The 15,280-nt window shown below is 44.1% G+C and overlaps 1 protein-coding gene across 1 annotated transcript; it reads left to right on the forward strand.

The window, feature by feature from the left end:
• Window positions 1–480: 480 nt before the first annotated feature.
• On the forward strand, window positions 481–1,771 carry LOC123130765 (probable aquaporin TIP2-1). The gene is made up of 3 exons (XM_044550579.1): window positions 481–736; window positions 846–1,096; window positions 1,179–1,771. Exons 1-3 carry the CDS (start codon window positions 610–612, stop codon window positions 1,548–1,550), a joined length of 750 nt encoding a protein of 249 aa, XP_044406514.1. The 5' UTR covers window positions 481–609; the 3' UTR covers window positions 1,551–1,771.
• The last annotated feature ends 13,509 nt before the right edge of the window (window positions 1,772–15,280 follow it).

Here is a 15,280-nt window from a genome sequence, read left to right on the forward strand (position 1 = left end):
CAAACGGCCGAAACATTGACATATGGGAAAGTTCACTGTACCAGCCCCATAACACTTTGAGCAACTCTTTAGCAATAGCTATTGATCAATCAAGCGGATAAAGTGTCATTTAAAACGAACATGATTTCAACTTTACGAAGTATATAAAAATTCAGAAAACATTGAAAGAGCTGAATAAACTTGACTTGGTTTCATGAGAAACACAAACAGAGGCAACAAGGACGGCGCAGCGAACCCTCCCAGCGATCTAATTGCTCCCCTTAACCAAATAGTATTATTTCATCACAGGATGAGATAAAATACTCCCTAGAAGTTCATAATAGCAACGGAACATTTGAACAAAGCATGGTGCGGTTGGGCGGCCTGGTAGTACCAATCATAGACCAAGCTAATCCTTAAATTAAACAGTTTATGATAATCATCCGCACCGCCCAGAAATACTCTAGTCTGCAATTGGAGCTGGCCATTAAGCTGTTAGCACGATTTCGCGTGTATAAAAGGGTCCTAATGGTGAAGGGACTTCGCTCATCAGTGTTAAGCCATCAGCCCTCTTTGAGTGTGTGGTACAGACAGTAATTTTCCAGGGTAGCAAGAGAGAGTGAAAGCAGAATGGTGAAGCTCGCATTCGGGAGCTGCGGTGACTCCTTCAGCGCCACGTCCGTCAGGGCGTATGTGGCGGAGTTCATCGCCACCCTCCTCTTCGTGTTCGCCGGCGTTGGGTCCGCCATTGCCTACGGTTAGTCACCGTGTCTGTGTGAACCCTCTGTCTCCGTGAATCCAACGGTGATCAGTATGAACGTATGGTACCAGTACCTCAGTGCTAAGTGGCAACTGGGTTCGTGCAGGGAAACTCACCGACGATGGCGCCCTCGACCCGGCTGGCCTTGTGGCGATCGCGATCGCCCACGCCTTCGCCCTCTTCGTCGGTGTCGCGATCGCCGCCAACATCTCCGGCGGCCACCTCAACCCCGCCGTGACCTTCGGCCTTGCCGTCGGCGGCCACATCACCATCCTCACCGGGATCTTCTACTGGGTGGCCCAGCTGCTCGGCTCTACCGCCGCCTGCTTCCTCCTCAAATTCGTCACCCACGGAAAGGTCGGTACTCGCCACATGATGTGATCGCACACTGGCTGCCGTGTAATTTACCGTCCAACTTACCGGTGAACTGTAAACGCAGGCCATCCCGACGCACGGTGTGGCGGCGGGCATGAACGAGTTCGAGGGCGTGGTGATGGAGATCGTCATCACCTTCGCGCTGGTGTACACGGTCTACGCCACGGCGGCGGACCCCAAGAAGGGGTCCCTCGGCACCATCGCGCCCATCGCGATCGGCTTCATCGTCGGCGCCAACATCCTCGCCGCCGGCCCCTTCAGCGGCGGCTCCATGAACCCCGCCCGCTCCTTCGGCCCGGCCGTCGCCGCCGGCAACTTCGCCGGCAACTGGGTCTACTGGGTCGGGCCGCTCATCGGAGGCGGCCTCGCCGGGTTCGTGTACGGCGACGTGTTCATCGCGTCCTACCAGCCAGTCGCCGACCAGGACTACGCGTAAATTGGCGCGTGAGCCCAACGCTCGACCCGTCTCGGATTTGCATCGTTGCTTTGCTCTTCGTCGTGTGATGTGATGGTCAAGGTTGTGTACAAATGGTGTGTCACGGTCACGGCCTTCGTGTTTCCCTTTCCATTCAATCCGTGTAAAATATTTTCGTTCGGCAGCCCTCGTTTGTTTGGAACAAAAAGAAACATGAATATGAACTCTTTTTTTTCGCAAAACACGGGTTTTTCTTCTTCTCATAATGGCTTTATGTTTTTTTAACACAGACGCAAGTATTGAATTCATGCACCAGCCAACTCATCCAAAAGTCCTTAGACGTGTGATCGATGTAGGCCGTAGAATCGTTTTATTTAATACTGCATTGGCAGAGTGTTGAACTCAAGACCTTTTGGCTCGGATACCATATTGAATTCATGCACCAGCCAACTCATTCAAAAGTCTGAACTGATGGAGGGAGGTGGATAATATATTTCAACAGCAAGCGCTCATATAAACGCGCATACACTCACCTCTATAAACGCACACACGCACACCCTACTGAGCATCTCCAAAAGACTGAGTCGGCATATCATCATGAGATTTTACGAAGTTAGCGTAGGCACCTCGTAGTCGATGGGAACGTTTTCTCCCACTGAAAGCGTATCGCCAGAAATCCTGAAATAAATCCAGGATAAATGCGAGCACCAGGATTTGAACCCTGGTGGGCTGAGGATATCACTGTCCACCTAACCATCTCAACCACAGGTTGGTTCGCAGAATGGCTTTATGTTGGATTGTAAACGAGCGGCCAAACGTCTTCGTGTCCATGCATTGTTCATCTTCTTAATCACCTCTCCCATGGCACATACGCAATTCTCCCCCTCTCCCTCAGCCCGCCCTGCCGCATCCTCGGCGAGTTTTCATCTCGAGCTCAGCCTCCATCTAACATGAGGGGGGGGGGGGATGAAAACCCAAACCCGAAGCTCCTTTCTCCCCTCTGCATGCGATGTTGTGGCTATTGGAAATATGCCCTAAAGGAAGTAGATGTATTATTATATTTTTCATGTTTATAATGCTTAGGACTAGCTCATGTATTGATGATGATCTTGTATTCCTGGTCATGAGAATTATTAAAGTAACAAGGATGACATCACTAATTAGTACATTGTTGGGAAACGTAGTAGAAAAAAACGCCCTATGATGAACTAGGAACACTATGAAGATGCAATAATGGTTTGGATCGAATTGTTACCAATTCCGAGTTGCAGCGGAAGAAGACGATTCGGTGTAGATCATACTTGGAGTCCCTCGAACCGTCGATGAATGATCCCTCGAGCGTAAGACACGACCTCTCCACAGATTGCAAGCGTACTGTCTTCATGATGCGGCAGCATTTAGCGGTGCAAAGCTAATCGTCATTGGAGAATTACAGCGAGGAGATTAGGACCACAGTGGGCTTCTAAATGTATATATGTAGGTTGGAGGAGGGGGAAGGGCGCCACACAAGGGGGAAAGCTCTGATGACCCACAAGTATAGGGGACCTATCGTAGTCCTTTCGATAACTAAGAGTGTCGAACCCAACGAGGAGCAGAAGGAAATGATAAGCGGTTTTCAGCAAGGTATTCTCTGCAAGCACTGAAATTATCGATAACAGATAGTTTTGTGATAAGGTAATTTGTAACGAGTAACAAGTAACAAGTGTAAATAAAGTGCAGCAAGGTGGCCCAATCCTTTTTGTAGCAAAGGACAAGCTTGGACAATTTTTTATATGAAGGAAAACGCTCCCGAGGACACATGGGAATTATCGTCATGCTAGTTTTCATCACGTTCATATGATTCGCGTTCGGTACTTTAATAATTTGATATGTGGGTGGACCGGTGCTTGGGTGCTGTCCTTACTTGGACAAACATCCCACTTATGATTAACTCCTATTGCAAGCATCCGCAACTACAAAAGAAGTATTAAGGTAAACCTAACCATAGCATGAAATATATGGATCCAAATCAGCCCCTTACGAAGCAACGCATAAACTAGGGTTTAAGCTTCTGTCACTCTAGCAACCCATCATCTACTTATTACTTCCCAGTGCCTTCCTCTAGGCCCAAACAATGGTGAAGTATCATGTAGTCGACGTTCACATGACACCACTAGAGGAGTGACAACATACATCTCATCAAAATATCGAACGAATACCAAATTCACATGACTACTAATAGCAAGACTTCTCCCATGTCCTCAGGAACAAACGTAACTACTCACAAAGCATATTCATGTTCATAATCAGAGGGGTATTAATATGCATAATGGATTTGAACATATGATCTTCCACCAAGTAAAGCAACTAGCATCAACTATAAGGAGTAATCAACACTACTAGCAACCTACAGGTACCAATCCCAGGCTATGAGACAAAGATTGGATACAAGAGGTAAACTAGGGTTTGAGAGGAGATGGTGCTGGTGAAGATGTTGATGAAGATGGACCCCCTCCCGATGAGAGGATTGTTGGTGATGACGATGGCGATGATTTCTCCCTCCCGGAGGGAAGTGCCCCCGGCAAAACAGCTCCGCCAGAGCCCTAGATTGGTTCCGCCAAGGTTCCGCCTCGTGGCGGTGGAGTCTCGTCCCGAAAGCTTGCTTATGATTTTTTCTCGGACGAAAGACTTCATATAGCAGAAGATGGGCACCGGAGGGCCACCAGGGGGCCCATGAGGCAGGGGGCGCGCCCCCCACCCTCGTGGCCAGGGTGTGGGCCCCCTCCGGTATTTTCTTCGCTCAGTATTTTTTATTATTTCCAAAAATAACTTCCGTGGAGTTTCAGGACTTTTGGAGTTGTGCAGAATAGGTCTCTAATATTTGCTCCTTTTCTAGCCCAGAATTCCAACTGCCGGCATTCTCCCTCGTTATGTAAACCATGTAAAATAAGAGAGAATAGGCATAAGTATTGTGACATAATGTGTAATAACATCCCATAATGCAATAAATATCGATATAAAAGCATGATGCAAAATGGACGTATCAACTCCCCCAAGCTTAGACCTCGCTTGTCCTCAAGCGGAAGCCGATAACGATAAATATGTCCACATGTTTAGAGATAGAGGTGTCGATAAAGTAAAATACGGACATGAGGGCATCATGATCATTCTTATAACAGCAATATATATGGATATTGTCATATTATTTCTTATGATAAAGTAACAATCTATCCACAAAGTCAAGTGTGAATCAAAAACTTCATTGAGAACTAACAAACTATAACCTCAGTCATTGAAGCAATTGCAATTTATCATAACATCAGAAAGAGTCAATATAAGAGCTTTTCAGCAAGTCCACATACTCAACTATCATTTAGTCTTTCACAATTGCTAACACTCACGCAATACTTGTGGTTATGAAGTTTTAATCGGACATAGAGAAAGATAGGGGCTTATAGTTTCGTCTCCCAACCTTTTACCTCAAGGGTAATGTCAACAATAATAGTTCATGCTAACTTACATCCAATTATATATATATATATATATATATATATATATATATCAGGATCTTTCCAACACAATGTGCTTGCCAAAGGATAAAATGTAAAAAGGAAAGGTGTGTTGGAAATATGCCCTAGAGGCAATAATAAAATGGTTATTATTATATTTCCTTATTCATGATAATTGTCTATTGTTCATGCTATAATTGTGTTATCCGGAAATCGTAATACATGTGTGAATACATAGACCACAACATGCCCCTAGTGAGCCTCTAGTTGACTAGCTCGTTGATCAACGGATGGTCATGGTTTCCTGACTATGGACATTGGATGTCATTGATAACGGGATCACATCATTAGGAGAATGATGTGATGGACAAGACTCAATCCTAAGCATAGCACAAGATCGTGTAGTTCGTCTGCTAGAGCTTTTCTAATGTCAAGTATCATTTCCTTAGACCATGAGATTGTGCAACTCCCGGATACCGTAGGAGTGCTTTGGGGGTACCAAATGTCACAATGTAACTGGGTGGCTATAAAGGTGCACTACAGGTATCTCTGAAAGTGTCTGTTGGGTTGGCACGAATCGAGACTGGGATTTGTCACTCCGTATGACGGAGAGGTATCTCTGGGCCCACTTGGTAATGCATCATCATAATGAGCTCATTGTGACTAAGTAGTTGGTCACGGGATCATGCATTACGGAACGAGTAAAGTGACTTGCTGGTAACGAGATTGAACGAGGTATTGGGATACCGACGATCGAATCTTGGGCAAGTAACATACCAATTGACAAAGGGAATTGTATACGGGATTGCTGGAATCCTTGACATCGTGGTTCATCCGATGAGATCATCGTGGAACATGTGGGAGCCAACATGGGTATCCAGATCCCGCTGTTGGTTATTGGCCGGAGAGTTGTCTCGGTCATGTCTGCATGGTTCCCAAACCCGTAGGGTCTACACACTTAAGGTTCGATGACGCTAGGGTTATAAGGAAGATTTGTATGTGATTACCGAATGTTGTTCGGAGTCTGAAAGTGCATTATATCGACTAGAGGGGGTGAATAGGCGATTTTTATGAATTCTTCACTCAGGAATTTCCTCACTAGGAAATTCCTTAGCGAAGAACTACTTGCAGCGGAATAAGTACTCAGAAGTAAACATAACAGAAGACAAGCATAGTCATCATGATAAAATGAAGACAAGCACATAGTACAGAAAGCGTAATCACAGGATAACACTAGATGAAGACAAACAGACTGAAGAAATTGAACTGAGGAAATTGAGAAAGTCTTCAGTCAAAGTCTTCAAACACAAATATGACAAGCAAACAACACAATACTGAGGAAATGAAAGAGTTGAGGAAATAGAACCAGTTGGCTTGGTGAAGTCAATGATTTGGTAGACCAGTTTCAACTGCTGTCTCAGTTGTACATCTGGTTGGAGCGGCTAGGTATTCAAACCTGAGGACACACAGTCCCGGACACACAGTCCTCACCGTATTCTCCTTGAGCTAAGGACACACAGTCCTCGCCCAATTACTCGTGGTAAGTCTTTAGGTGACTTCCGAACCTTCACAAACTTGGTCACTCGGCGATCCACAATTCCTCTTGGATGCTCTAGACCATGACGCCTAACCGTCTGGAAGAAGCACAGTCTTCAAAGGTAACAAGCGTCGGATCCACACAGGATCAATCTCTTCAGTGATGCTCAATCACTTTGGGTTTGTAGGTGTTTGGGTTTGGGTTTTCCTCACTCGATGATTTCCGCTCAAAGTCCTCGGAGGATGGGATGCTCTCAATTGACAAGTGTCAATTTCTCTCGGAGCAGCCAACCAGCTAGTGGTTGTAGGGGGGTAGCTATTTACAGCCTAGGGAGCAGCCTGACATGATAAGACATAAATGCCCTTCAATGATATGACCGTTGGATGGATAAGATATTTTGGGATAGCTGGCGCGTAGCACAGCAACGGTCGGAAATTTGAGGTACAAATTCCTCAAGGCTATCATGTTCCTCACTGGGTAGGCAATCCGCACTGGCGAATTCCTAACTCCTCAGTCAGAACAAATTCCTAAGCGACCAGAAGAGCTTCGTCTCTGTCACTGAAGAAATTGACTGAACTGTATGATATTTCCAATGGCTTCACTCGAAGGGATTGGTAGGTGTAGGATTTTCAGTTGAGCATCACATGGAAATTTTTCCTTAGTATTTCCTCGACCCGCTTTAACAGTACGGTGTTTCCTATGACTCAAGAAAGAGAAAATGAAACTACGAAAACAAAAGTCTTCACGCTTCATGTTCCTTGAATGAATACCAAGTCTTCAAGGCCACACCAATTTCTTCACTTTCAAAGTCTTCAGAAAGTCTTCAGAATACCAAAGTCTTCAGTCGAAGAACTTCATTTTTAGGGGTCGACTTTCTCTATAAATATCAAACTCCTCATAGACTTATAGACCTGTGTACACTCATAAACACATTAGTCCCTTAACCTATAAGTCTTCAATACACCAAAATCACTAAGGGGCACTAGATGCACTTACAATCTCCCCCTATTTGGTGATTGATGACAATATAGGTTAAGTTTTCAACGGGGATAAACATATGAAGTGTAGATACTGATATTGAGGAATTTGATTGCAAGATATAGAAGAACTCCCCCTGAAGATGTGCATAGTGAGGAATTTGCTTTCGAAGCAATGCACACTTGAAGAGTAGAATCATGGAGATCTCCCCCTATATCTTGTAATCCATATACGCATTTGACATATAATATGAAGAATTTGAAGTGCATGATGAAATATGGTGACTGATGTAATTCAGCATGTGTGCAATAATATTATCGAGGAATAAGCATGCAGAATAACGTAGCAGAAGTATCAGACCACCATCGGGTTTAAGTTTACAACTCGATCCAATAAAAGTTTCAGAAGAACGAGAGTTGTAACTTAGCAAAAAATGCCCATATAGTAGACCCGCTTGAAGACTAACTCAAATTTCTCCCCCTTTGTCATCGAATGACCAAAAGGATCAAAACTGAGGACTAACGCCCCTGAAGATAATCAAGTTGATGAAGGAGCGCCAGCGTTGTTGGGGTCGGTTGTTGAAGTAGGGCCTGCCACTGTGTCGTCCAAGTCTTCATGTTCATCAGTGTCACGTGATGAAGAATAGGAGCTGGCCACCAAACAAGGAACCTTGACCTTCTTTTATTTCTTCGGAGGAGGTGCGGACCAGTCAAACTCTTCCTTGAGACCCATTTCTTCAGATCTTCAGCGTTGTAGACATGAGACAGAACAACGCAGGTACGGTTGAAGGTTTCATGGAGGTACTACTGGTTTTTCTTCACTGCATTGTGGGTTGAGGTCATGTTGTGAAGAATTGAACCAAACTGACACTGACCTATTTATGATTGCGATCAACCTTCTGCTGAAGACTGAGGAGTAACTCATGATCAGTCATCACCCTGGATGCTGTGGCTTGAGGATTTTGCTTGGCAGAGTTGTTGGCGGCAGAGTCATGTGTGGCAGAGTCATCATTGGTGGAATAGGATGCAGCCTTGCGAAATTGACCATCCAATGGACGAATGCCTTCAGAGTGTCAGCTTTGTAGTTGAGTGAAGACCTTGTCCTGATGAATCTCATAATCCATGGCGCATAAGGCTTCAGCTCAAATGGTGACATAGCAATATTGGCCAGAGTCCTCATGAAGAAATCATGGAAGTTGACGGGAATGCCATGAATGATGTTGAAAGCAGATTCTTCATGATGCCAACGACTTCTTCATCATTTGAGTCGTGGCCTAGGACTCATTGTCTTCGATAGAATGCGATAGACAGTCCGAGGCACATACAGTAATTCCTTGACGAGGAATTTTGTTCGAGGGGCCTGCCCTGGCTTCAAAGGCTTCATCAAAACTTGCATGTAGTGATTTGTAAGCTCAGGTTCACTGTAGACACAACGTGCACCTTCAAGGGGAGGACTGAGTGGTAGGGCACAAAGCAATTCAGAAGCTGGTGCCTTGTAATGAGTATTTTCTGTCATCCAGTCCAGCACCCATGAGTTCACATCTTCAGAATCTCATGTGATGTGCAGCGTTGCATAGAACTGAAGTATGAGTTCTTCATTCCAATCACAGATGTCAGTGCAGAAGTTTAGCAGCCCAGCGTCGTGAAGAACACTAAGGACTGGCTTGAAGCACGGCAGAGACTCCATGTCCACGTGAGGAATATGTGCATGATCGAAGACTTTGTCTTTGTTGAACAGCACTGAGGAATAGAAATTGGCTTGGCTAGCAGTCCAGAAACGCCTCTTCCTTATGCGAGCAGAGTCATACGGGTTGTAATCAGTGAAGAACACATGCTCGCCAAAGAAGTCTTCAGCCTTGAACTTTTGCTTGCGCGAGAATGGATCATTTGGTTTTGGCAGAGGAGTGTCAGTGAGTTGCATCACTATCTTAGGAATCGCAATCTCAGGTTCTTCAGGTTGAGGAATTTCTGGTTCCTCTTCAGTTGCAGTCTGCGTTGTCACATGATCAGCAGCAGCAGTTTCTTCAGCACTAGTGGCTGGAATTTCTTCACGCACAGACGAGGTGGGATGAGTTTCTTCAAAGCCCATTTGAACTATTGGTGCAGGGGACTGAGGAATTTGTTGTAGTGGGGTGAAGAGTGGAGAATTGGGGTGCTGACTTTCCCAAAAGTCATCATTCATTAATGGCGTTGTACTTCCAATATCCACGTCTTCATCTTCCATTTCTTCAACGCCAGCCTCTTCAGGTGTGAACTGAGGCATGGGCGAGGAAACAACTGGTGTTGAAGGGATTGTATCCGCTTCAATTTTTTCATCAATCTGCTCTGACGAAGCAGCAGATTGAGTTTCTTCATCAGATCCGCTTGGGATCTCATAGTCTTCACCAAAAGGAACAAGGTCCTTCGATGGCATGGTGGAAATCGGAACATCATCAATCGGATTTTCAAACGAGCTGGTCATAGGCTTCATCTTCTTTGGAGCTGAAGATTCTGAAGCAGCTGATGCTTTCCTTTTCTTCACTGCAGCTTCCTCTGCAGCCTTGGTCTTCTTCACATCTGATGCAGATGGAAGGATAGGGGTTGGTGTAGGTGCGGGAGGAGCTGAGGAATCTGTTTGAATTTCTTCAGGCGCAACTGATGCAGTTGCCCTGACTTTTTCAGTTTCTTCAGGCGCACCGCTAGTGGATGTCCTGGCAATTTCTTCAGCGGCTGGAATGGAGTCATCAGCCCTGGAACTAGCATTTTCGTCAGCAGCCTGAAAGTCATTAGCGGTGCTGGCATATTCTTCAGTTGGCTAAGCAGAGGCTTCAGCTTGAGGAACTTCTTGTTGCGATGGAGCTGCAACATTGGTGAACTTCTCAGTCAGTTTCACAAACCTGACTTTGGCTCCTTGCCAATCAGCATAGTATGCGTTGAAGTTGTCGCTGAGGGTTTTGATTCAGACTGGATTTTGATAAGTTCATCAGTTATCACTTTGACAACGTTAGTCTTCAGATACTTCTCCTTCTTGTACTGGGCCTTCTTGATCTGCCTGGCCTGCTCATACTTCCATTTCTCTTCTTGGATGAAATGAGTCAGCATATGATTTTGACCAGGTGTCAACTTGAAGTCAGGCATAGGAGTGTTTGGGTCCTTGTGCCAGAGATCAATGTAATCGAGGATCACCTTTGGATCCAAAAGCAGTGGCACAGGTGTGCCTTTGGCTCTAGCGGCCCTCTCTTGCCTGTCTCTGATGATATCTGCAAGTTCATCATCATCAGCTTCATCATCTTCAGTTGGCACTTGGAAGGCAACTTGCTTCTTCTTAGGACTTGGGCGAGGACCTCGTCCAGCAGTAGCCTTAGTTTTTAGCAGAGTGGGGCCTGATGAAGAATTTGGTGCAGCTGAGGAACTTGCTGAGACACCAGAGGCAATGGAGATGCCTGCAGTTCTTTGGCACGTGGCCAGATGCACATGTGCCGAGGACTTTGCCGGAGCAGCTAAGGACTATGGAGGAGGAGCTGAGGATTTTGATGGAGCAGGAGCAGCATGAGGAATTGGTCTTGAAGATTTTGAAGATTCTGGCCGTGAGGGCATGGCTAAGGAACTTGGCCATGAGGGCACTGTTGGTGAAGCACTTGGCTTGCGTGCAGGCTTCTTTGCCATTGATTTCCTAGGCTTGACAGAGGCCTCAGTGGCAGCAGCAGCAGTAGAGTCTTCGTTGAATTTCCTCACTGCTTCTTTGGCTTGTCTAGCCAACTTGGCTTGGTGCTTGGCCCATTCTTCAGGAAAGTCCTCACCGCGTTTGATGCTGGTGGGATCTGCCTCTTGGCCAGGTGCCAATGGGGCTCTTGGGCATGGAGGATTAAGTGCAAATTTCTTCATGTACTTTAGAGTTACATACCTGTACTCCCTCCATTCTCTTGCCCATCTCCTTTCAATCCTCTGTATGTGCACCTTGCGCTGATTTTTGTTTTCTTTGCCAAACTTGGCCTCATCAGGTGTGCAGTACTCTTTATAAATGTCCTCAGGGATTTCAAAAGCAGGCATGACCTCAGGCTTCTTTCCTCCTTTCTGAGGCTTCTTACCATTTGACATATTCTTTAGCTGAGGAATTTGAACAATCGAATTCTCTGAAGAAGTATGCAATTTTTTTTCGAGGAACACTGCAAATGAGTTAAGTTGATGAGAACCTAGTGATTCAGTAGTGGACATGAGTACCTGATAGAGGCGAGGGTGTCCCGATTTTTTGATGAGATGATAACTATCGATTTGGTGGAGCCGACTTTGACGATCCGACTACAAACATGCACGACGTTGCGCCTTAGCAATCGCTAAACCAATCTCCCGAGGTTACTGACGATGCTGGAAGCACAATCAGCTTGACCACGAAGGTTTATTCCTGCATGCAATCGAAGAACAAGCAAGAATATGACAATGCAATCTGAATATTACGAATATAGATGAATTATTGATAAAGGTGGGGATCCGAAAGCGGTCTTGGTCTGGTCGTTGGACACAAATGAAGTACACGAAGTTGCAATGGCTAACTTTTAACTAAACAAATCCCAAGGAAAAAGCTACTAGATGGATCTACTTATATAGGAGCAAGGGGGTGGCGGCCAAGGAGGTGGGAGGACGTCCCAAGGCAGCCTAAAACCAACCCTAGGTCGTACAAGGCTCATGGGCCCAAGTGGAGGTGATGCAACACCTTTGGACTTATTGTTTGACTCGGATTCTGCTGCAGCGTCAGATTGTTTCGTCCATATCTCAACGCTCCGGACGAATTTAAAGGTGAATCCAATTGTGTTGGAAAGAGTATGAAATCTACTTTCCAACAAAAAAAGAATCACCCAATTCGGAGTACGTATTAAAAAGTTGTTGGCGTTTTGATTCAGGTATGTCTGTGCAGTCCGAATCTGAATCTAGAACGCGAGAGACTTGGACTCTATCTTCTCTTGGCCCAAAAGTGATGTGAGAGGACTTTTTGAACAGAACCTAAACTTCTCCTTTTTCCCTATCTTCATATGTGGATTGTACAAATGTCCCATACACCTGCAATTAGACAAAACACAAAAGTGTGTGAAGTATTTTTGTTCCGGATAACATGAATAGATAATTGAATAGTTTGCACTAGAAATCACCTGACAAATATGCATGTATGCAATATTTTTGGTCGTATCCAAGGTAGTAATGTCCTCATCATCCTCCCCTTCTTGAAAATAAAGCCGTCCTCGGCGTTGCTTAATCTGAAATGTGGCTAACAAAAGGGACAAGGTGTACATGTTGTATATGTATATGTCATCCATTTTTACTTCCCGTGGATTTTGCACATATGACACATGTATACATGAGTAACTTTCATAGTCAATAAAATGTAAAGCCAAAATATTATCACAAGAAGTAGAAGGCATGAAAGTATTGCAACTCAGTTTACACATATAAGTGAAGCTCTTATTCATATTAATAGATGGACAATATTCATCATTAAACCATCCCAATATTGGTGAATAAACATTACTTGCATCAAATTTACATGCTACAACATGCTTGAATAAGCAAACATGCAATAAGTCATTTGACACAAAATCATCACCAAGATTAGAGGTCATATCAAAATGATTAAACATTGGTTCTTTTGCATCAACAGTTAATTCAGTGCACTCAAAATTGTTGGTATTTCAGTTGTTTGATCACATGATGCATTCATGACAGTAACATGATTCTCTAAAGAGGTGATGCGCTCAAATCAACAGGTAACTCAACACATGATGTATTCAAGTTAACTAGGCATGTATCATTCTCATGTGAAGTTATATCATCAATACCTTTATAGTTACCTTGTCGCAAAGATGTAGCTGATGTAGGTACGGATGATGGCAATGTACCATACTCTTGAGATGATGTCGCGCTCACAATCTGAGGTATAGCTGCTCTAGTAGGTGCAACGGTGGAGGAACCAAGCGGTGGTGGTGAGCATGAACTAGAATTGTAGTTGTTGTAGTCACCCAATGTATCCTCCTGTAACTGTCTCTCAAAGGTACAAGCACGAACATACATACCAGTAATGCAACGAGGAATATACTGAAATCGTGCCTGAATATCATGGTTCAAACTACCAAAAAATCTGTTCATTGTATCATCCTCAGATTCTTCTATGTCACAATGATGCATATAAGATTTGAACTCTTGGTAGTAAGCATGAACAGTGTTGTTGCCTTGTTTGAATTGTTCAAATTTGCGAAGCAATTCACGACGATAGTAAGGAGGGAAAAATTGTTGTCTCATTACATCTTTCATATCTTTCCAAGTTGTGGGTTGGTTACCAATGTTTTTCTTACAATGCACACTCCACCAAACAGAAGCAAAACCAGTAAATGCTCTAGTGGCAGCTCGTACTCGCTCAAGTTCAGAAAAGTCATGGTGACTAAAAACTTGTTCTACTTCAAGCTCCCAAGCTAGATAAATAGCAGGATTAAATCTACCCTCAAATTATGGTAAAGTGATAACCTGACCATGTGCTTGTGTGTGTTGTCCCAACTCTCGTGATGGTGATGATGTGTCCGTCGTCCAAGAACTTCTATCTCCGGAACCTGTCATGATTAGTAGAAACAAAAAACAAAATTCGAGAATAATGTTCCGATGAACTACTAGGATGTGGTTGTAAATTGCTCACAGTAAAGCAAATATCAATATCTTACAAGTTCTTACCATGCGGCAGGTGGTGACAGGCAACCAACGGTGTCAAATAACTCCGAAGATTGTGTAAAGCGATTTCCAGGGGAACGTACGTATACACGGTGCAGAAATATGTGGAGCTGAGTTGGCTATATATGGTAGCAAAATATTAGCAATAATCAATTCAGAGATGCAATGTTGAATAAACGCTCAACGACGGTACTGTGCTGGTCCTAGGCTAGACCGGACTAGAGACGCGAGCCTAGAACACTAATGAGGTCACGGTGTAGCATAACTAGCATCAATGAAGGATACTAAGTAGCTCTGGACAACAAGATATAAGTGAAGATCACAACGGCAGTAAAGATAATGATGAAAACCAACTGCCAAGCAGGATATACAACAACTCTCTCTCCAACTTTCCTCTTGAAAACTTTGAGCCAATTTTCTGATAAATTTTTTCAAAAATGCTACTAACTCAAGCTTTCCAATGCAAAAAGAATCACTCAATTCCAAGTTGATATGAGGAGTCAAAGAATTCTGAAACTGGCTTGAAAAACTGGAATAATCTGTGTCCGCGAACTTTGGAGGGCAAAAAGACCTATTTAGAAGACGATTTTGAGGTGTCAAAAATTGAACTAGCCTCTGCAACTATTTAGATGCGGCTCGTCGCTAGCTTTCATTTGAGTACTCGCGGAGCCAAAACGGACTTCGTATAAGGAAGTTATGCCTGTTTTACCGAACAGTGCACAAAACATATTCCAATCCGAATTCAACTACGAGATTGAGTCTAGATAGATCCGAATTTTGTTTTTTTTTCTTCTCTCTTTTTTTTCCGCACACTTTTTTTTCTTTTTCTTTCTCTTTTTTTTCTCTGACTTCTTTTTCTTTTTTTTCTCTCTTTTCTCTCTCTTTTTTTTCTCTGTCTTTTTTTCTCACCCTCTTTCCAAGACAAACTAGATAAGATGCAGATTGGATCAAGCGAAGATGTGAACGACCTCAACTATGATTGTGACAATGAACTATGGGTAGCACGTGGTGGAAATTGATGGATGGTGTGGTGGACAGCAGAAGGGATAACGATGCAGCGGC

This window comes from Triticum aestivum, chromosome 6A (genome assembly GCF_018294505.1).
Source record: "Triticum aestivum cultivar Chinese Spring chromosome 6A, IWGSC CS RefSeq v2.1, whole genome shotgun sequence".
NCBI classification, from domain to species: Eukaryota; Viridiplantae; Streptophyta; class Magnoliopsida; order Poales; family Poaceae; genus Triticum; species Triticum aestivum.